The sequence below is a fragment of the Theropithecus gelada genome, chromosome 1 (genome assembly GCF_003255815.1).
Source record: "Theropithecus gelada isolate Dixy chromosome 1, Tgel_1.0, whole genome shotgun sequence".
Lineage (NCBI taxonomy): Eukaryota > Metazoa > Chordata > Mammalia > Primates > Cercopithecidae > Theropithecus > Theropithecus gelada.
In genome coordinates, this window is record NC_037668.1 from 111,854,913 (window position 1) to 111,879,111 (window position 24,199).

General features: G+C 37.7%; 1 protein-coding gene across 3 annotated transcripts in view; it reads right to left on the reverse strand.

Moving 5' to 3' along the window:
* TTLL7 (tubulin tyrosine ligase like 7) overlaps positions 1 to 24,199 on the reverse strand; it is a 137,444-nt gene that overhangs the window by 48,720 nt on the left and 64,525 nt on the right. For all 3 annotated transcript variants that reach the window (XM_025363920.1, XM_025363922.1, XM_025363918.1), the window contains 5 exons: positions 22,365 to 22,523; positions 17,791 to 17,885; positions 2,790 to 2,937; positions 2,630 to 2,703; positions 1,247 to 1,382 (listed from right to left, as the gene is read on the reverse strand). In XM_025363920.1, the coding sequence (XP_025219705.1) occupies positions 1,247 to 1,382; positions 2,630 to 2,703; positions 2,790 to 2,937; positions 17,791 to 17,885; positions 22,365 to 22,523 (612 nt within the window). The remainder of the gene's footprint in view (positions 1 to 1,246; positions 1,383 to 2,629; positions 2,704 to 2,789; positions 2,938 to 17,790; positions 17,886 to 22,364; positions 22,524 to 24,199) is intronic.

The window sequence follows — 24,199 nt, forward strand, 5'->3', positions numbered from 1 at the left end:
TAAGAAAGGATGCTAGAAAAGGTTTTTGAAGAAACTAGAAATCTCACTGTACAGTAGAAATGTGTAAAATAAGTTACTCTTTGCCCCAATCTAAGGAAATTTAGCTATTGAAATCCCAAAATACTCTTCTTATACATTTTTTATTAAATAATAATCTTACAATGAATTCCATGGATAGCAGTACAATATAGCCAAAAAGAAACTCAAGGAGTTCTGCTTCTGTTTAGGAGAAATATAACAGATGATACATTCATCATAACAGCCAGAAAAGGCCAAATAAACTAAACAATCATATTTTCTAAAACACCAGAAAGCTGTAGGTAAAAAGTAATGTAAAGAAACTAAATTCCAAAGAGAGACAAGCTCTTCCTAGGTGAGCAGAAATGAGTGGCCATTTTCTTCTTTGGGGTCATCTGTCATGTCTGGACATATGTAGGCAGAGATCAGGTCTAAACTAGAGAGCTTCTACTAGGATAAAAAGAATCTTCTTGAAATGCTCCCTTTTAGAATCCTGAGCTACTATATTGAGAGGTCTGACTACCCTGCTGAGAGACTGTGTAGGGAGGAAGAGATACCAGCCAGCTCCCAGATGTTCCAGCTATCTTATCTGACACACCAGGCATGTGAGTGAAGCTACCCTGGATTTCTAGCCCCAGTTGGGCATTCAGATATATGCTACTATATGATTCACCCAAGGAAAGACAAGCAGAAGAACCACTCAACTGTGCCCAGCCAAGATTGCAGAGTAATGAGCAAATAAATGAAGTGGTCTGTCATGCTACAATAGAAAACTGATGGACCTTTTACTAAGGTGTACAGATTAGTGTGTGTGTGTGTTTCATTTACTTCCTCTCATATGCCAGATCTATGTAGTATCAAGAAAAAGTACTATATAATGTTTGTTATAATCCAAAAAATAAGAATGCTACAAACCACTAGGTTAATTCCATGGGTTTCTTTATCCAGTTACAGATACACATCTATGTAATAAGATATATTTTTATAATATATTGATATTACTACATAATATCACAATTCTCTACTCTACAATTTGTCTTGGTAGATATCTTATTTATGAAGTAAGTTGGTTCATCATGAAATGTTACCAACTGTTAAAATAAAAAGCTTGGGGAAAGCATATCTTAAAAGTAAGATATTTTTATATGTTGGACCAAGGTGGCTTGTCTGTAAAGACATATTGTTTAGCTTTATTCTTTTTTCTCTATATAAACATTCATTCTCTTACCTTCATCCTTTTCAAAGGATTATTCAACTCTCGCTGGAATGAAGCTGCTCTTCCTGAAAGGAAGGTCTGAAAGGCAACAGCTAACAAATTTTCATACTTTTCAAGTAGTGCTTTATCTTCAGGAGGATAAATTCGTCTACAACAAAATCAGATAAATCAAATTTTTAAAAAGAAGCTGTCACAGCTCAATAGTTAACATCAACTCCACAGATAATCCTTGACCACCTATTCTATACTAGTCATATTGCCAGGTATAAGCATTTCTATACTGATTAGTACAAAATAATATTAAATATTAAACCTCCAGATAGAAAACTGATAATTGGCCTAATAGATTCACTCAGTAACTTTCTAATGTAACTATTTGCTCACTGGGCACTAATTAACGAAATTCTTTCAAAACTTTAATGATTGCACAAGAGTATTTTTACAACTTTATGAAGGTTTTCAGTCTATAGTGATTGATAGTGGCACAAATCCACAAATAAAGTTTATATAGAGAATTAGCATTAAACAATGCAGTTCCAGAAGGCACAGTATAAGGGTTTAGTTAGGGCGAAATGGTTGGAGAAGAATGGTGATTGGGCAAATTGCAGAAATATTGAACTTTGTAGGAGAGTGTTCAGTTAATAAGGGATACTACAGGAGTTTTTTACTTAGTGTGGTTACCGAAGTATACAAAAATGTAGGCAGTGGTTTTGATGATCTCTTTTGTAGTGATGGAATTTGCCTCTCTAGTAAAGTGGGTAGAGGTGGAGTGGGAGGAATGTGTTCTCATCACTACTGTTGATGGTGTTAAGGCCATGAAAGAACATCTTACCATGAGTGCAAGAATGCCCTTACACATTCCTTTATCCTGCTCAGGCAATGTCAAAAGTTGGAAAGTGGGCAGTCTTTCCAAGAACACAATGAGCTGGGTGGGGTGGGGAGGTTTGCTTCTGTCAAGGGTGATATTGTGGAACGGGTCCAGTTTAACACAGCCCACATCTCTCTCCACTGTCCCATACCTAACTCCTTCAAACATTTTCATTATTTGCTTGGTTCCTGAAAAAGTACAGTAACCACTATAGATTGGCAGGAAGAATACCAAGAGACCTGAATTCTGACATTTTTTAAACACCACATTATAACTAAATACAGTCACAGGATAACGGCGGGTTAAAAGGACCTCCTACAACCACCCAGAGGCTGGCTAGCAGGAGCATTGTCAAGGCTGAACCATCTCCTTGCTGATTACCTTTCTTTCTTGAAAGACAGTAAGCAAAAGTCCTTGCTTGGAATCAAAGAAAAATGCTTAAAATAAGCACACAAGATTAAAACATGAAGGATCATTGCTTTGATACTTCATTTTTTCAATCTATACAAAAATACCAGCACAGTTACCTATAATTTCCCATATGTCGATTTTCATGTTCTTCTCGTGAGATCTGCTTTCGTACTTGAGCGAGTCTCTCTTTCTGGAAATGAGAAAAATTTTACAAATAAAACCTGACAAGTGAATTATGCAATTTAAATTGTGGGTACTTTCTTAAAACTTTCATACCAACTCTTCTTTCCGCCTCTCCAACTGGTGTCTCTGCTGTTCCCAGTCTGAGGAGCCTGGTAAGAGCCTTTTAATTGAATTTTGACCATAGAGCCTCCTTTGAGCCTCAGCTTTTTGTTTGGCCAAGTTTCTTCTTTTGTCACTGGTCCTAAAATATAAAACATAAGACCAAATTCTAGAATTCGAACAAGTTCTGATCTTATCCCAGTGAGGAGAATGTGCAGAACAGGAGACATAGTGAAGCTCAGAATCAATGTTTATTAAACTTATATATTCACTTACATTATATTCATCTAACCATACCTCAAATATGGCACTCTGGCAATAGATATGGTAAATAGAAATTCTGAAGACACAGAGACAAAATGGAAACAGTGTATGTTTTACAGGATCCGAGAGACCTAGTTTTACATTTTGCCCCAACAATTTACCACTATACAATCTTGGGCTGGTCAATTAACTGCCTACTTTGGAGATAGTTTCCCCGTCTAAAATGTCAGCAATACTGTTTCCTCCTTGAGTTCTTATAAGATTAATGTGTGGTATCATTAATAGGTACTTAATAAGAAATGGTTCTCTTCTCCTTCTTCAACCCAATTCCATTTATACTGACCATTCTTTAATACATTTTCATTTCTGACCAAAATCCCAGCCTAACAATCATCATTTATTTGAAAACATCTGCATAGTCCTTCCCATTCTTTACTCAATTATGAAAATTCACTTCTAACTCTCTGATTTTCAAGGAAAAGTCCTGTTTTGGGATTATTTTCCTCTAAACCACTTTCTCTCTCTTCCCTGCCACGTAGCTGGTAAAATAACACAAACCTGAGGATTTTTTTCTCCAACCCCTCCAACTTAAACTCTACCATACCATCATTGAAAGACCTAGCAGAAACAGGGTTACTCCAAGAAAAAAGGAAAAGCAAGGCCAATTCGGCCCTCGCCTTTAGGGGAAACAAAAAAACAAACAAAAACAAAAAACAAAAATAAAACAGTTCTATCCTTAAGGTTACATTTCCATGCTTCTATTGTCATTAGGCTGGTAGGGCCCAGATAAGAGTGTAAACCAAAGGAAAGGGAACAAGAAGGCCATTTGGCTAGCTTCTAGTGCAGAGGTAAGAGAAGTGCTTACATTTACATATTGCCTCATTTAATTCATCAGGAGATTGCATTAAGAATACGGGTCCAGGTCAGGCGCGGTGGCTCACACCTGTAATCCCAGCACTTTGGGAGGCCGAGGCGGGCAGATCACGAGGTCAGGAGATCAAGACCATCCTGGCTAACACGGTGAAACCCCATCTCTACTAAAAATACAAAAAAATTAGCCAGGCGTGGTGGCAGGCGCCTGTAGTCCCAGCTACTCAGGAGGCCGAGGCAGGAGAATGGCATGAACCCAGGAAGCGGAGCCTGCAGTGAGCCCAGATCGCGCCATTGCACTCCGGCCTGGATGACAAAGTAAGACTCTGTCTCAAAAAAAAAAAAAAAAAAAAAAAAGAATATGGGTCCAAGGCCCAAATAATAAAGAGTGTTCTTTTGCCTCAAGTATGTACCATCACAACTTGACCTTGCAGGAATGTTAGGAAACTGATCTATTCTCTTTCATGACTGAGGGAAGAGAGAGATCCTCTCATATTGTTTTATATTCAGAAAAGGAAAGAGAAGTGAAACTAAAGGCGGGTAGCCTGGCACGTAGGAACCAGACCTGAAACCAAGGAATCAGACCTGAAACCAGACCTGGGCCTGCCAGACCTAAGTCTGGTAGTTAAAATTCAACCCCTGACCTAGCAACTGATGTTATCTATAGATTCCAGACATTGTATGGAAAGACACTGTGAAACCTCCTGTTCTGTTTCACTCTGACCATCGGTGCTCACAGCCCCGTCACGTACCTCCTGGCTTGCTCAACTGATCACGACCCTCTCACGCGGATCCCCTTAGAGTTGTGAGCCCTTAAAAGGGACAGAAGTTGAGCACCTGATGAGCTTGGATTTTAACACGTTAGCCTGCAGATGCTCCCAGCTGATTAAAGCCACTCCCTTCACTATCTCGGTGTCTAAGAGGTTTTGTCCACGGCTCCTCCTGCTACAGTTCTTGGTTCCTGACCGGGAAAGCGAGGTGATTAATGGATGGCCGAGGTAGCTCCTTAGGTGGCTTTAGCATGCCATGTGGAACATCCCTGCGGGGGACTCCAACCAGCTGGAGTGACAAGGATCCTGAGAGCGCTCCCAATTAGGCATTTGCCCCATGGGACGCCTCGCCAGAGCAGTGTGTGGCAGGCCCCCGTGAAGGATCAATGCAGTGGCTGAACACCAGGAACTGGCACTTGGAATCTAGTCATCTAGAACTTGGTAAGATTAGTCTTTGGAACTTGCCCACTCCACTTGAGTGGAAGCGTGGCCTGATCACCCACGGTGTGCCTTTACCGGCGCTTTGGTTTTGGTTTTGACTTGGTTTGAATTGCTTGACAGGACTGGTCTTGGGAACTTGCCTACTCCATTTGAGTGGAAGTGTGGCCTGATCTCCCATGGTGTGCCTGTACCGGCACTTTTTTTTTTGTTTTTGACTTAACTTGGATTGCTTGATACTTTGGTTTTGGTTTTGAACTGGCTTGGATTTCTGGATACTCTGATATTGGTTTTGATTTTGGTTTGGTGTAAACTGCAAAAGTGTGTGTGTGCCCCCTTTACCTGTTCTTTGTTTTGTGGGGTGCGTGTGGTGTGAGTGTGGTGTTTTGTCTCGAAGAAGCATAGGTCAGGCACAAAGTAAGCCCATCCCACTAGGAACTATGTTGAAAATTTCAAGAAAGGATTTAAGGGAGATTACATTGTTACTATGACACCAAGAAAACTTAGAACTTTGTGTGAAATAGATTGGCCAGCATTAGAGGTGGGGTGGCCATCAGAAGGAAGCCTAGACAGGTCCGTTGTTTCAAAGGTATGGCACAAGGTAACCTGTAAGCCAAGGCACCCAGACCAGTTTCCGTACATAGACAGTTACAGCTGGTTTTAGACCCCCTCCCCACCTACAGTAGTTAAGAGAACAGCAGCATAAGTGGCTGGCAGAGGGAAGGAAAGACCAGCAGAGAGAAAGAGAGGAAAGAGACAGAGAGAAAAACAGGCAAAGAGAGAAAGGAAGAGACAGAGAGGAAGAGACAGAGAGACAAAGGAGTCAAGAAACGAGAGAGAGACAGAGAAAGAGAGAGGCAGAAAGAGAGGAAGAGACAGAGGCAGAAGGAAAGTCAAAGAGAGAGAGAGAGACAGCAAGTCAAAGAGAGAAAGAGAGAAATATACAAGTAGTTAAGAAAAAAAAAAAGTACACCCTATTCCTTTAAAAGTCAAGGTAAATTTAAAATGTATAATTAATAATTAAAGGTATTCTCAGTAATGCTATAACACTCTAATACCACTTTGTTGTCAGTGTAAATAAGGGTGTATCCCTAAAGCACTGAGTCCTTCCTATCAAAAATCCTTAACCCAGTAACCTGCGGATGGCCCAGATGCATTCAATCTGTAGCGCAGCTGTTTTGCTAACAGAAGAAAAAAAAGGCCATCTATACCAATTCTAAATTAATTTAGACTAAACAAGGTCTTATTAATAGCAAAGGATAATTGAAATCCCAAACTTACAAGGTTTTCAACAAAAGTAAAGTTTGCTAAAAGTTAGCAGTGTAACATGTATTATAGTAATTTCTAATCTTGTGGCCTTAGACAGTCTAGTCCCCAGACATAAAGGAAGTTCACTTTGGAAAAGAATGGTTATCCTAAAATAAAAAATTAAAAAAAAAAAAAAAAAAAAAAAAACCACACATGGAAAAAAGGGGGGGAGAGAGAATTTAGGTAAAAAGGGTGTTATATGGTAAATTCTTGTCCTGAAATAAATTAACTGGTTGCTTAAAGAAATGTTTGTAATAAGTCAGAAAGTTGAGACATGTCAAAGAATTGTCTACGAAAGTCATGAAAGAAAAAAATGTTATGCAAAAAATGTTGTATAATTTAAAAGTAATAAGGCCTCCTGAGTTTATGTGCAAGGTGTATAAGGAAAGAAAAATATACCTTTGGTAAAAGGATTATAAGGAGGCATAAGAATGTGGATTTTTGCCTACATTAAAAGGTTAAAAAAACTATTGTTTTGAAAGTTTAAGCAAGTTTTAAAACGTTGATTGTAAAGAAAATTATGTGTGTAAACATATTAGCTAAAGTTAAAAAGGTATCATCCAGTTTTTCTGTGAACTGGACATTAAAGCAAAAATGCAACAGGTTTTTCTTAAAGCACCAACCTGCTCTTTAACAAAAATTATGAAAGGTTAAAAAGAGTCTATAAAATCTTACGTTATGCTCAAACATTAAAAATTTGATAAATACGTCTACAAGGTTTTATTAAAATTAAGTTTAACATTAATAACACACTAATATAAAGGTAAAATTTAGCTTATCTGGTATAAAAGTCATACAAGAAGCATTATTAAATATAAAATGTTGCTTAGTTCTCTTTGGTCTAAAAACTAATAAAAATAGGTGCTAAAGGAAACATTCATTTTATTAGAGGATCACAGAAGTTAAAGACCTAAAACAAACTTTGGCAATTAAGACAGCATACCAAGATGCAAATGCCTGGTTGGAATGGATCAAATATTCCATCTGCACATTAAACAAAAGCAATTATTATGCTTGTGCACATGGCAGGCCAGAGGCCCAGATTGTCCCCTTTCCACTAAGGTGGTCCTCCAGTCCACCAAGAATGGGCTCTATGGTAGCTCTTTTCCAGGATTCTACAGCCTGGAGTAATAAGTTGTGCCAAGCTCTCTCTGCTATATCCCAAAGTCCAGCACCTTGCAGGTCAGCCCCCGAGGGCCATGCAGCCTCCGTCTCTGAACACTAAGTTCATTTCATGTCTCTCGTGACAGGGAGGAAACTTAGCATTCCTTGGAGACCTGAAGGGATGCAGTGAGCTTAAGAATTTTCAAGAGCTTCTTAATTAGTCAGCCCTTGTTGATCCCCGAGTGGATGTGTGGTGGTATTGTGGTAGACCTTTACTGGGCACTCTGCCGAATAACTAGAGTGGCACTTGTGCTTTAGTCCATTTGGCTATCCCTTTCACCCTGGCATTTCATCAACCAGAGGAAGAAAAAAAGAATAAGACATCATAAAACCAGAGAAACCCATTATAGGTCTTTCAACTCTCACATCTATTTAGATGCAATTGGAGCCCCACAAGGAATACCAGATCAATTTAAAGTCTGAAATCAAATAGTTACAGGATTTAAGTCAATATTTTGGTAGACGATAGTCAATAAAAATATAAATTAGATAAACTACATCTATTTCAACCAACAGCAACAAGGTTTTCATGAGTTCAAAGAAAAACTCAGGTTGGCCCCAGTCCTGAGGCTACCTGACCTGACAAAACTATTTACACATTATGTGTCCAAAAAAAAAAAAAGGTAGTTGGAGTTTTAACCCAGACTATAGGGCCTTGACCAAGGCCAGCGGCCTATCTCTCAAAACAACTAGACGTGGTTTTCAAAGGCTGGCCCCCATGTCTAAGGGCACTGGCAGCAACAGCCCTGTTAGCACAAGAAGGAGATAAGCTAACTCTTAGGCAAAACCTAAAGTACCCCCATGCTGTGGTGACTTTAATAAGTACCAAAGGACACCATTAGCTAATGAATGCTAGACTAACTAGATACCAAAGCTTGCTCTGTGAAAATCCCCACATAACCATTGAAGTTTGCAACACCCTAAAACCTGCCACCTTACTCCTGGTATCAGAGAGCCCAGTTAAACATAACTGTGTAGAGGTATTAGACTCAGTTTATTCTAGCTGGCCCAACCTCCGAGACCATCCTTTAAACATCAGTAGAGCGGAAGCTGTACGTGGATGGGAGCAGCTTCACCAACCCCTGCAAAGTGACTATGAAAAAGATGACAAATGCTGCTCCAGTCAAACCTGGAAGCTGACTGGTCCACGCACGGCCAAAGCATGAGAAAACTCATCACGGGACTCATTTTCCTTAAAATTTGGACTTTTACAGTACGAACTTCAACTGACCTTCTTCAGACTGAGGACTGTTCCCAGTATATACATTAAGTCACCGAGATAGGACAAAAGATTGCTACAGTCCTATTATTTTATGGTTATTATAAGTGTACCAGGACTCTAAAAGAAACTTGTTTGTATAATACTATTCTATCCAAGGTATGTAGCCCAGTCTCTAAAAGTTATGTTTGTAGAGAAACTGTAACAGGAGATCAATGGCCATAAGAAGACCAAGAATTAGTACCTACAGACCCAGTTCCTGATAAATTCCTGGCTCAGAAAAAATCACCCTGATAACTTCTAAGACCTAAAAGCCTCAATCATTAAACAATACTGTATAGCAAGAGTGGGGAAGGACTTCACCCTTCCTATAGAAAGACTCAGCTGCTTCAGGCAAAAACCGTATAATAGAACTACAAAACCAGCCACCTAGTGGAGTTCAAACCATACTAAAAAAAATCCATTTAGTAAATTCCCAAAGTTGCAAACCATTTAGGCCCACCCAGAATCCCTCTAGGACTGGACAGCCCCCACTAGGTTATACTAGATATGTGGACATAGAGTCTATCCTAAGCTACCTGACCGGTGGACAGGCAGTTGTGTTATTGGCACTATTAAACCATCTTTCTTCCTGCTGCCCATAGAAACAGACAAACTCCTGGGTTTCCCTGTCTATGCTTACCATGAAAAGTGAAATGTAGCCACAGATTATTAAAAAGATAATGAAATGGCCTCCTAAAAACATTATACAATACTATAGGCCTGCCACTTAGACACAAGATGACGCATGGGGATACCAGACCCCCATTTACATGCTCAAGCAAATCATATGGTTGCAAGCTGTTTTAGAAATCATCACTAATAAAACCGGTCAAGCCTTGATTGTTCTAGCCCGGCAAGAAACTCAGATGAGGAATGCTATCTATCAAAATAGACTAGCTCTCGACTACTTGCTAGCAGCTAAAGAAAGGTTTGTGAAAAATTTAACCTTACTAATTGCTTTCTACACATAGATGATCAGGGGCAAGTAGTTGAAGACATAGTTAAAGATACAACAAAACTAGCACATGTGCCCGTGCAAGTGTGGCATGGATTTGATCATAAGGCCATATTTAGAAATTGGTTCCCAGCACTAGGAAAATTTAAAACTCTTATAATAAGAGTTATAATAGTAATAGGAACCTGCTTATTGCTCCCTTGTTTGCTACCTGTACTTCTTCAAATGATAAAAAGTCTCATCACTACCTTAGTTCACCAGAATGCTTCAGCACAAGTGTACGATATGAATCACTATCAATCTATTGCACAAGAAGACATAAGTAGCGAAAATAAGAGAACTCCCATTAATAAAAAGTAAGAGTCTCAAAGGGGGGGAAATGAGGGAAGAGAGAGACCCTCTCATATTGTTTTATATTGTTTTATACTCATAAAAGGAAAGAGAAGTGAAACTAAAGGCAGGTAGCCTGGCGCCTAGAACCAGACCCGAAACCAAGGAATCAGACCCGAAACCAGGCCTGGGCCTGCCTGACCTAAGCCTGGTAGCTAAAATTTGACCCCTGACCTAGCAACTGATGTTATTTATAGATTCCAGACACTGTATGGAAACACATTGTAAAACCTCCCATTCTGTTCTGTTTCACTCTGACCACTGGTGCTCGCAGCCCCTGTCATGTACCCCCTGGCTTGCTCAATCAATCACGACCCTCTCATATGGACTCCCTTAGAATTGTGAGCCCTTAAAGGGACAGAAGTTGAGCACCTGACAAGCTTGGATTTTAACACGCTAGCCTGCTGATGCTCCCAGCTGATTAAAGCCACTCCCTTCACTATCTCAGTGTCTGAGGGGTTTTTTTCTGCCGCTCGTCCTGCTACAATGACAACATTCAGGCTTGAGTGGCAAGAGGTCCACAGGTAGTCAGGTAAAAGTAATAATTTGAGAAAATAAACAAACACATCCAGAAAACTGCAAGTCATTCAGGATTACTGGAGCTCTGGGTGAATGCAAGAAACTCAGCTTCTCACACGGGCTTGAATACTAGGTTATTGAGCCTCAAATTTAACTTTACACAATGGAGGACATACATTTTTTAAAAGATGGCATAATTATATTTGTATGTGTTAAAGATTATGCCCTTGGCAGTATATACAGTGGCTTAGAAGTAGATGAGAAAAGCAGGAAGTTAAGATGAGATGTTATTTCATTAACAAATATAAAGCATGAGGGCTTGGAACAGGGGAGCAACAAAGGGATTAGAGAAAAAGGATAAGTTTAGAATAATATTTTGGAGGAAGAATGGATATGCTTTGGTGACTAATTCAGTATCAAGGGAGTTATACCTGATGTAAATGACGAGTTGATGGGTGCAGCACACCAACAAGGCACAAGTATACATATGTAACAAACCTGCACGTTATGCACATGTACCCTACAACTTACAGTATAATAATAATAAATAAATTAAAAAAAAATAAATAAAAAAAAAAAAAAAAAAAAAAGAATAAGAAAGAGAGATGAACTTTTGATGACACCAAGACTTCTTGGTGAGTCCACTGGCATTTTCAATGACGAACACAAATTTGACTCTGAGATTCCCTAATTAAGAGTAAAGGAAATGCCATGGTTTAGATAACTCTTTAATTTTTTATCTTTTTTCATTTTATTATATCTAGAACAATCATTTTATCATTCTATCATATATCCGTGAATATATTATCATATATCCATTTAAAATGGATAAACTTTGTCCACTTTATCTAGAATGATCATTCCTATATAGCATTCAGTTTAAAAGAAAAAGAAGAGAGGGAAAGGAAATAGAAATGAAAAGAGGAATAGAGAGGAACAAAGACTAAACAATCCATAGAAAAAAATAGAGGAAGCAAAAAAAGGGAATGAATAAGAGGAAGGGAAAATAAGGAAAGATGAGATGATATGATGAGTACTCTATGAAAGAAAGAAACAGAGATCTATATGCATATCGACAGTAAACAAAACACTCATAGACAAGGATACTTACACACAAACAGTTTGAACACACACAAAGAATAACAAAAATAAGGACACAGAAGCTCCTTCAGACACATTAAGAAACAAAGAAAATCCAACTACCTTGAGACTTTTTTTTGCATAAAGGAATGTTCGCACTTTCTGGCCTTTAGGAATATTGTCATTCTAAAAACTATTTTCATTTCTATGACTATTCACAGGCATAAATCAGCACTAATGACTCTCAGTACTTACATCACAGGCCAGAATAAAAATTTAACCAAAGACCAAAAAGATTACCATTCACTTAGCATTTTAATTAGCATTTTCCATTCAACTGTATCCATATACTGACCTAAGCAGTTTAGTTTACCACTTTCTTGAGTCTTTTCCACTACTTATTACCCTATAATTCCATCCAAGGCATTTCTCTGATCACTTGCTTCACATGCTGTATACTCCAGGAATGTGGAACCACTAGAAGTTCTACCAACTTGTTTTGCTTTGTCTCACTTCCTCATCTTTCTACAAGTAGTTGAATGAAATGCCCTCCCCATACCATTGTCTTCCAACCCAAATTTTATTTAGTACTCACTATTTGTGAATTCCAGATATGGCCCTGGGGATACAAAGAGAACCAGACAGGGCCATTACCCTCAAGCAGCTGACCAAATAAAGGAAGTGGGAGCAATGGCATATAAACAAAAACACAGAGTATGATGAGTACTATTTTGAAAAGTAGGGGGAAGTATGATGATAGCACAAAGGAGTAAGTAAACCATTTTGCCTCAGCAAAGGCTTCAAATAGAATGTCAGGCTTGAGCTAGGTTTTATGAATGTGCTGACAGAAAATGCGGTATTCATACACATACAATAGAATGTTATTCAGCCTTAAAAAGGAGGAAATTCTGACACATGATACAACATCGAAGAACTTGAAAACATTATGCCAGTTACTTTAAGCCAGTAACAAAGGGACAAGTACATATGATTCCACTCTTATGAGATACCAAGAGTAGGACACTCAAATTCACAGAGACACAAAACATAGTGATGGTTTCCAGGGACTGGGGAGAGGGAAGAATGGGGAGTTAGTGTTTAATGGGTACAGAGTTTCACTTTTGCAGGATTAAAAGAGTTCTGGAGATGGATGGTGGTGATAGTTGCACAACAATGTGAAGTACTTAATGTCACTTATACACTTAAAAATGGTTAAAATGGTAAATTTTATGTTAAGTGTATTTTACTGCAATTTAAAAATATCAGTTGGCATTCACCAAAAATACAAAGGTGAACAAATATTAAATGAGAACAAGTGCAAAGGTACAGAAATTTGAAACTGTACCACAAAAGAGTTCTTAGAAAAGCCATTTCCAAGGCAAAGCAAAGGAACAAGAAATGATCAGGTTGGAAAGAGATGCTAAGGGCCAGCTCAGAAAGTGCTTTGCATATAATATAAAGATCAAAAAGTGCCTTGTACATAATTCAAAGGAGTATAAACTTTATCTGACAATGTGGAAACAATCTGATCAGAATATCAGAGCTTATAAATCTCTCTTCTGATACTGGCATCTCTCAGGGTTCTGTCCCTGCCCTTCTCAAAACATACAGTCCAACTGTGTGATCTCATCCATTAGATTCAAGGGCAATCTATACATGAATATCAATCCAATAGATATCTCTATCTCCTGGGGCCCTGTATATCAAATTTTCCATTTACCATTGTCTCAAAGCATCCCAAAATCAGCATGTTTAAAACTGAATCATCTTTCTTTTCCTTTCTACCTTCCCTCGTTACTTTTCTAAGCCTCTTTCTCGCCTATAATCTTCATCTCAATGAACGGCACATCATCAGACAAGTCATCCAAGCCAGAAGCCTAGGAATCATAGGAGGCACTGGATTCCCAGTACCTATTGCAGTGGTAGTGGACTTGGAATAAATGGTTGTTGAATGATTTGCAGAACAACAGAAAGGAAGCTGCAAAATGGGATGGAGGTTAGTGCTGGAAGCAGGAAGGAAGCCAATAAAATAGCCCAGGAGAAAGATAAGAAGTTTTCAACCTTGGAGAGGAGATGGAGAAATAAAGTGATAGTCAGAAATTTGACAGGATTCATTCAATTCATAATAATGTTAAGTATAACTCCCAGCTTTCTATCCTGCACTTTCATGTGAATCGTTTTGCCATTAACTTTAGCAAAGCAAACTGGATAATTACTATTGTACTGTACTTATCTATGAGCATATATATTTCCCTTTTAACAATTAAGCTACTTAAGGTGGGGAAATTTTATTCATTTTTGTATCTCTAGCTTCTAGCAAGTTATAGGCTATTTAAAAATGTCTAGTAGGCCAGGCACAGTGGCTTACACCTGTAATCCCAGCACTTTGGGAGGCTGAGGCAAGTGAATCACCTGAGGTCAGGAGTTCAAAACCAGCCTGGTCAACATAGCGAAACTCCATCTCTACTAAAAATACAAAAATTAGCCGGGAGTGCTGGCAGGCCCCTGTAATCCCAGCTACTCGGGAAGCTGAGACAGGAGAATCGCTTGAACCTGGGAGGCGGAGGTTGCGGTGAACTGAGAGCACGCCACTGCACTCCAGCCTAGGTGACAGAGACTCTGTCTCAAATAAAAAAAAAAAAAAGTCCAGTAAATACATATGAGTGATTTGCTTTAACTTTTGTTTGTTGGAGGTATTTGATATTGTTAGCAGACAAAAAAATAAATAAATAAACCCAGCAAGAGGAACATGATCGAAGGAGAAAATAATTCAACTTTGGCAATATTGAATTTAAGTGTTATCAGAACACTATCCATTCATTCATTTATTTACTTGCTCACTCACTCACTCACTACATGTTTATTGAGTATCTATTGGACCAGGGCATCCAGGGTACATGGTCAGCAGAGAGCTGTAAATGCTGGACTAGAGCTCCAGAGTGGGTCAAAGCTAGTAAGAGGCACCCCGATCCATATTGCTACATATATGTCAGACTCAAAAATGATGGCCACAAAAGGGAGTAAGACTGACACAGGAGAAAAGAGGGCTGAAGCAAGGACAGACACTGTGAGAAAATGACAGGCAGGGAGCAGAAAGTAAGAGAAATCGTAAGAGAAGACTAAGGAATGCTCAAAGTTAGGTAAACTCAGAGACTAGTGTCAGAGAAGGCCACTGAGACTAAATGTTCAATGATAGGGTAGCATTAAATGCTGCAAGCCTGTAACCCATGAATTAGTTGTAAACAAGGGACAGACAAGAAATTTAACTTAATTTAATTTAATCTAATTAACAAGTGTTTCAGACCCAAGGACTCATGGGATTGTGAATGTCTTTTCTAGGTTCTATTTTAATGATTGTAATAGAATATTCATGGAGGAAAAAGATTCTTCTTATTAACCCAGTAACACCATCACGGAATGACTGGATTTTCCTTTTATTATAGAAAAAAGAACTTTTACTTGTTCTACATATAACCCTTTTCATATTTTCTTGTCTCTGAAGACCCCAAGCCTAATGTTTAAAAAAATTATTTGAAGCTGAACTCAAATTGCATTCTGTCATCCAAGTTAAAAAAAGGATCAGTTCTGATCCCCTCCATGTGAGGTTCTGTTTTCACAGCAGTTGTGATGGAATATCCCGAACAATTTATATTCTTCTGAATTTCCTTGAGACTAAAAGCATATGTTCACAAAATGAACCTGAAGGTCATACCATAAGCAAAGCGCTGTACTAAGCACTGTGAAGCAAGTAAAAGTATGTACTCTTCAACTTCAAGGAGCTTAAATCTAATTGAAAAGAAAAACCAGCTGCGCCCAGGTAAAACCCCACAGAGGATAAGAGAGTAAACAAAGTGATAAGCCATATACTATGCAGACAAAAATTCCTTCTAGAGCTCCAAGAAAGGAAAGATTCATTTTGGCCAAAAGGAAGACTTCATAATAAAAGATGGGATTTGAGTCACAGGCAATAAGGAAAGGCATTCAGACTACAGAATAGAATAAATAATCAGTGAGAATGGACAAGCTATGTGGGAAAAATAATGAGGCAATCAGCCTAACTAAAACAGTGTGGGTTGGAGAGAAACAGGAAATAAGATAGAACAGCTAAGGTTAAGTTATATTAGAAGCTTAGGCTACACGGTGGTAAATGGAACTCTATTTAGGTTCTTGAGCAGAAAGATAACATAATGAAAGGAAGATCATTCCCAATAGTCTGATTAAAATTAATGTAAATAGGGGACTTCTGGATTCACAGAACAATTTGTTCTATCCAAAATTAAAACACTCCATATGAAAATTAATTCTATTTAATAAATAGACAAGAATTTTCCTAGTGTTCTTAGTTCCTGCTTAAGTTACTGTGACATGCCCAGTGAAACTCAAGTCTAACACATGCACCCATGGAGCTCTCCACCCAGCTGGAGGAAGAAGGCACTTCTGAAACATAAGCCTCATTAGCATATGCTCTAAATGTTAAGAACTGTGCTAAATTATCTGTGGAACAACACTAAGAAAGATAAAGAAATGAATTTCTACTTTCCCTTAGTTTTAGGTCTAGAAATTTCTGATTGCTTAAACTACACATACCTCACTTTTAAAAACACCAAAAACACCCACAGATAATGTCCTGAATTGATACCATAAATGGCAAAGTCAAAAGACATGCACGCACAACAAAAAAACTAAACACAAGGCTTATTTAAATAATAGTAGTAAACTTTCATGCAAAAAAACATGTATAGGCATATTGCTTGGAAACATCTTAAATTTAAAAATTGCTTGGAAGCATACCATAACTCTGCTAGAATTCTTGAATGACAATTAGAATAAATTAAAATCATAAAATTACTGAGCTTAAATCACCTCAGAGGCCATTTAATCCAATACTCTAAGCTCTGTTGGAACACTTCTAATGACAGGTAACTCACTATTTCATGAAGTGTTTCAGTCAAACATCTAAAAAATTCATTTTGTAATGAGGCAAAAGCTTTTCCCACATAATAGCATTTCAAATATTTGAATCCCATGATCATGTACACTGCAACCAGCCCTACATCCACACCAGCCAAGTCTTCTCTCAAATTTTACTTACCTCTCTAAATGGAAAAGTTAACTCTCACTGAACAACTGCCTCTCTTTTTTGTTTACATAGGGAGCATGATATAATGAGAAGACCTCTGGGGAGAAAGTTAGGAAATCCATGTTTGAGATTTATTTTTTAATTTCCTGAATGAACTCTTTGTGCTTTAGTTTCTTCTTATAAGATGAGGAATATAATCTAGATGGTCTCTTAAAGTATTTAACAATTTAATCTTGTACACTATATTAAATAATCATACCTACATTGAAATTTAACCTCATTTACTGCAGACAAACTGTTGCCTGGGAAGCAGGAAAAGCAGTATACAGGAGTAGGGAGGAAAGTTTTTTTTTTAACTATATGAGTTTAAAGAATAGATGGAATCAAGAAATGAAAAATACAGAATGGATGGAATCAAGAAATGAAAAATACAGAATGGATGGAATCAAGAAATGAAAATTACGGCCGGGCGCGGTGGCTCAAGCCTGTAATCCCAGCACTTTGGGAGGCCGAGGCGGGTGGATCACGAGGTCAGGAGATCGAGACCATCCTGGCTAACCTGGTGAAACCCCCTCTCTACTAAAAATACAAAAAAAAAAACTAGCCGGGCAAGGTGGCGGGCGCCTGTAGTCCCAGCTACTCGGAGGCTGAGGCGGGAGAATGGCGTGAACCCGGGAGGCGGAGCTTGCAGTGAGCCGAGATGGCGCCACCGCACTCCAGCCTGGGCGACACAGCGAGACTCCGTCTCAAAAAAAAAAAAAAAAAAAAGAAATGAAAATTACAAAATATAAAAATAATAAATACTATTCTGAAAAGCCAATTTTATGTACAAATGATTAATCTATGTCAAACGTGGAGATAAATGCCCAAAAGATAGAGAAAATATTTTACCTTACCTTATGTTTAGTAGCTTCAATGCATTTAGCAGCACTCCCCTTTTTACATCATAGTCTATTTTCTGATCAGTTCCAAAGCTTGGGGCTCGGTTAATCTGAAATTTACAAAGAAAACAATATTGGAAGGTAAATAAATATTCAATACATATTTGTTAATTTAATGTGGGATCTCTAGCCAGTAAAACAACCCTACAATAAACCTCAAAGCTTTACATGGTAGATGGCCCAGCTATTATTGCCACATCTCCATTCCGCATCACCCTAGGGCAACAAATTGCAAGGGACTGACTACTGGCACCATCTCCTTCTCACTGCTGCCTTAGTTCAGGAGCTTTACTGTCAGTATAAGCTGACCTCTCCCTCCATTCCACTCTCTCCATTACCCCATGCAATTTAGGTTTCTTAAGTTTAGGAAAGTTAAAAGTGATTTAGCCTAACAAAAAGGAAATAGTGATATTCATGTTACCAACACAGTAATAATTATACCAACACAGTAATAATTATATACATCTATATATTTAAAATACAGAAACTATCAGTGCTCCCTTTTCACTGCTTCAGATCTTCAGGAATTCATTAAGATGAAAAATAAAAGAGCTGGAATGTTTGTTTTTGTGTTTGTTGAGTCTTGTTACTGTTGTCATTGTTATAAAAATATAACTGGAATAGCCGACGTTTAAGAAAATTTCTTAATCAGTTAAATCAGTTGGTTAGAACGCTGCTGAGTTCAACACAACAGTTTAGCTTCTTGACCACCAACTAATCCCTTAGGCTATCTCAAATATATGTGTGTGTGTGTGTGTGTGTGTGTGTGTGTGTGTGTATATATACTAGTCACAGTTATACATATCTGTCACAAGAGACAAAACAATCGAAAGCATGCATTCTACAACTTGCACCTGAAGAAATATCACAGTTACTAGTCACAGTTATACACATCTGTCACCACAAGAGACAAAACAATTGAAAGCATGCATTCTACAACTTGAATCTGAAGAAATATCACATTATAATCAAGAAATTACCCAGGAATATAACATCTTTAATTAGAAATGTATCACAGGTTCACTGCAGAAAAATAAGTAAAAAGAAGGAAAACAAGTAACAAAAGATTACCTGTAATCCCACTACTTAACACTTAGTGTCTTGTTAACCATGTGGTAGATAGTATTCCAGATATTTTCTATGTATACATATTTAAAATATTCATTTTACCTTCCAAATGCATATCTATACAAACCATACTTTATTTTACATTCCAAGCTTTTCTCTTAATAATGTATCATGAAAATCTTTCATCATGCCATCATTTTGATGGATGCATGGTACTCCTTTTATACAGATATGCCATGTTGTATTTTGATTCCTTTGTTGATTTCTGATTTAGAAGGTGACAGACACGTTCCTGTATTTGTGATATAGTCTCAAGGAGAAGGAAATAGCTTGAAAATGGCAATAACATCCATTTATTCCAGGTCAATTTGAGAAAGGGAGTTTATTAATCTATTACGAAAGCTCTAAGCATTTCCCTTTACAAGTGCAGAGAAAGGGTAAAGTAATATATCTTATAGGAAAAAAGTTTCAACCATACTGATTCAAATATCTGGAGTTTATAATACAATTAATGATGGTGTTGCCACTATATGTTACATGGTTACAAAATAAACCAGACATTAAAGAACTGATGAGTAAGTGGTACATTGGAATGTTATCTGTCTTTGTAGAATTCCTCAGAGACTCCATTCCAAATTTCAGTGAGGAATTGTGTCAGGCATATCCCTCCTCCAGGATGGAACTGAGGTCTCAGTATAAAGCCATCTCAGATCTCAATCTCTCTCTCTCTCTCTCTCTCTCCTTACCTATTTCAAATTTTTCCCTCTACTATAAGATAAATTGGTCTGTGAAGAGGTATACCCACACAAGATAAACTGTTAATAATATGTGGAAAGGCCGGAAAACTTTTTCAAGTTAAGTTTTCATTCATGGTTGTTCTTTTTTTTTTTAAGTTTTATGAGAAAGGTAAAGAAAAAAAAAATAGAAGAACCACAAATGGCTGACAGAAGAAACTAAAAATTAGTGTTCCACCCAGCCAAAATTCTCCTCTATAGTGAGATGATTTATTTAGTTCTCATTTCCTACCCCAATTCTAAAACAGACAAAACATAGTAGATGTTAAAATCTCAAAATTCAACAGCTTGTAAATGCATTAAAAATGAAAATTATTATAAAATGTATTAAATTAGTAAACACTATTTTCAACGGTCCTAAAAATAGTTTTATCAAAACAAATAACAATCACTTTTTCCACAAATTAAAGTATCCATAATAGTTTCTGTGCTCCTAAGTTAGTGCTGTTCCCTCTGCACCACAGCCTTTCCCCACCCCTACTTTATCTCTCTCAGCCCCTAGCCCCTATCCCACCCTTCTGCAGCCCTACAAACTTTACTCAGTTGTTTCTTCTGTAAAGCTTTTTTTTAACTCTCCAATACACACAGTTACGCAGAGATATTAATCACACTATCGTTTTTGTTATTTCCCTTTTACCTACTAGTACTCATAACTATTACCATAAAATGCACATCTGAATAATGGCTACACCAGGGCAAGTACTCTGTCTCCTTGTATCCCCACCACCTAAGACAATGACTATAACTTAGTAGGTTTCTGTTTAATTTAAGAGTACTTAAACTATTGGTGGTATATTCATACTCCACCCAATTTCCATGTTTTTCCTAAAAAATGTTTTCTACTTAATGAAAATTTGTGCAATTCTGCCACTAGCAATCAGTCCCTGAAATTACTGTTTAAAAGTTATCACATACCCAGAAGCACCTTCTACCTTATTCCACTTGATGGCGCCAAAAGGTTTTTAACAATGTATATTAGACCCACTAAAATTTCAGCAGGGAGCAAAACACAAGGCAAGACTGAAGATTCTTTTAACCTTTTTAATATAACAAATGTTCATTATCCACAGCTCTTGGTTATTGTGGAGTGTTTTAATGGTTCTGATTGATCTAGAAACAATGAAGGAAAGAGTAAAGAATGAAGAAACATTCATGCAAACAATGGTTATTTTGATTCTTGTAAAATCCAGAATTCAACCATTCAGTCAATTCTGATTTAGCAAGCTAATGGAAAGCTCTAGTGAAGCAAATGGTTTTTTTTCTAAAAAGGAAACTGAGAGATCTATAAAGTCATTATTTCCTAATATCCTCCTTATGCACATGCCTCACTTTTCCCCCACTCCATCAATGACAAAAGAAAAGTACAGGGGCAGAAGACAATATAGCTAAGAACAGTAAAGGACTGCTGCAGAAAAAGCCAGAAATCTAAAGCAAATGTCAGGCCTTAGCAAGATGAAGGGTCCATAGTGCATAGTCAAGTGTTTTCATATCCAAGGAATGGAGGAAGCAAAGAATAAGTAAAACTCCTCACATTTATCATATCTCTAGGACCCAGGCTGGAGCAAAGTCTGAATATCCAACAGAGAGAACTGTATTTCCTTGGAGACACATGTTCTTGTTTCGCGCGTGCGCGCGCACACACACAATCTTTGGCTCTCAAATTAGAAAAGTATAATTTCTTGGAAATGTATTTTTAGTATCTTCATCTCACCTACCACTCATTCAATTTGCTTATGCAATCTGTGATATTACATACACAACTTCTAACTTACAAATCACTAACAAAAAGAGAGACAATTGATTTAAAATGAAAGGTAGTGGCTGATGACATCTTCTATAGCAATATGTTCCTGATTAAGTTTCCCAAACATGATATTTAAGCGGCCACGAGAAGGTGTGTAACCCCAGATCAAGGAGCTTAAAAGGAACTGCTGGATGGGATCTTCTGGACCACATGACTTCTAAGGTTTCTTCTGGGTAATATAAATGTAACTAGCAGGAAAAAATATAAAAATTGTCAACAGAGATAATTTTTACTTTCTCCCTTTTACTATTTCGTATGTGTTACATGACCTTTTATCATCAAAGAAAAATAATGATAACTCTCACTCTACCAGGGACTGGCAGCAAACCTGAAGGCATACAGTTGACAGTCTCCCTGAGGGAAGCCCCAGGTATATAACATGGCCTTAAAGGAGACATTTACCACCTGGGGTATCGGATACTGAATACTGATTAATGAACCAATTGGAGCCTCTCGGAGAGTTTGAAGGGGAGACACACTGAAGGCAAGATTCTGAAGCCCAGGCACCCACAGAGAGGAGAGACGCTATCCAGACCTCATGACGTGGTAGAAGCCAGGAGGCTGAGAAAATAGTAGAGCAAGTAAGCAACAAATCAGTAAAAGCACCTTCACACTTCAATCCCAAATACCTGGCCTAGAAATTCACTTGACACTAATTTGGGAAAAGTAATATCAAACACTTTGATTCATTCTTAGAACTATTGTAGTCCCTGAATTTTTATCCTCTTCTTCCCACTTACTCTATTCAGGCTTCATTCTAGACAGTTAATGGGACAACTGTGTTAAGTACAGATTTTTAAAGCATTTATTTTAATACATAAGGACAGTGATAACTCCTCTTTTTTTCTTAAAGAATGCCTTACCTCCAGAAGCCATGGCTTTAGTTTTCTATCCAATAAAATATCAAATCCCAGGACTTCAAAGCAGACACTTTCGCTTCCTGGAGGTTGACCAGGTCTACACATTCGATACGCATGCAGGACATGAGGTTCTGCTACAATCAGGGTTTTTACCACCAATTCCTATAAGATTGTGATAAAAGAGGTGAAAATGCCTTTGTGTCTCATTTCATATATGTAAATATAAGCAGGGCCCACAAACTGGCAGCCTAGCCAAGTTTACAAAGCTCTGTGGCATCTAGCCCCTGCCACAGATCTAACTTCATTCTTCACTCTTATCCCTGCCCACTGAGCTCCTCATGCTTGCTTTGGGTTCCTCAAGTAAGTGACACTTCTTCCTATCTTAAGTCCTTTGCATTAGCTGTTCCCTCTTGTGGAATACTCTTTCCCCTATATTTGCAACTCTGGCTCTTAAGACATTCAGAAAGGCTTTCCCAACCCCCAAGTTAAAAGTAGCCACCCTTCATTTCTTACCGCACCACCACACACAGCATATAACCAGTTGATATTTTTCTTTTTACATTAGAGCAGGGACCTTGTCTGACTTATTTATAACACCATTCCCAGTGCCTACAATAGTAGCTGGCATTCAGTAGATATCCAAGTAAATCCAAGTAACTTGTTTACAAAGTAAATAACTTTGTAACAATGTAAACAATGTAAACAAGTTATTCATACTTGTTTATATGTTAAAACAAGTAAGGCAGTTGTTAAAACAAGTTAAAAACAAGTAAGGTAGGAGCATAGGCTAGCCCCATCCAGAAGAGATGAAGGTGATAGGGAGGAAAAATTCCAAGGAGAGTAAATTATTTCACAAACACCAGTATAGAAACTCTACTTAGATAAAGGATGAAAGGGCTGGAAGACAAAATCTATGAGAGTTGAGTTTCTTTATTTAGTGACGATTTTGTAGTGTATAAGTTTTATCTGAGAAGAGTGTTACAAATTAAAAGATTGGCTCTCAATATTTTCTGAGAGAAATCACATAATACTACTGGGATGAGTTATTAACCCTAATTTTTAAAAAGCTGTTTTACTGAAGTTTCAGAACAAGCTGTAGGAGAAAAGCTGTCTCACTTATTTTTGCTCAGAAGACATTGTCATTTTAACTCCCTCTCTACAGGTATAGGCAATAGGAAAAGACAGTTAAGAACCTGGCTCTAAAATCAGGATTCTTGTGTTTCTTCCTGGGTTTGTAACTTGCTAGCTGTGCAACCTCAGTCCTGTTGCTTAAACTTTGTGAGTCTCATTTTTCCTAAATATAATCTGCAAAAGGTTAATGTCAGAACAAAATGAGATGCCATGTAAAACTCTTAGCATAGTGCCCAGAGTACTATTATTGTTACTGTTATTCTATCATTCCTCTAGAATTCCACCTCATATGTCAGGTTAGACTCAAATACTCTACTACCTGGTAGAACAATATTTATTATATGAGTGATAAAAGAGAAGACAGAAGTTAACCTCACTGTTACCCAGAACCACAATGCAGTTCATATTTGAGAATAACTATCAGAGGTCCCATGAGAGGCTGTTTTCAAAACATTTTGTTCAAGGTAACAAATTCATGACAGCACCATACTATATAAAATAAATGATAAAAAGTCACTTTATATAAATCTTCGCCAATATTACTGAAACCACTTGAGAGAAGGAAAAAGTTAAAACTTTGACTGATAAGTGTCTGTATGGAACAGTATAGGCTGAGGGAGAGGGTGGGGACTGATTATTAATCAACAGACCCTGAATTACAAATATGTTTTTGCTATGTAGAAAATAACCTGCTTTTAGATTGTAAA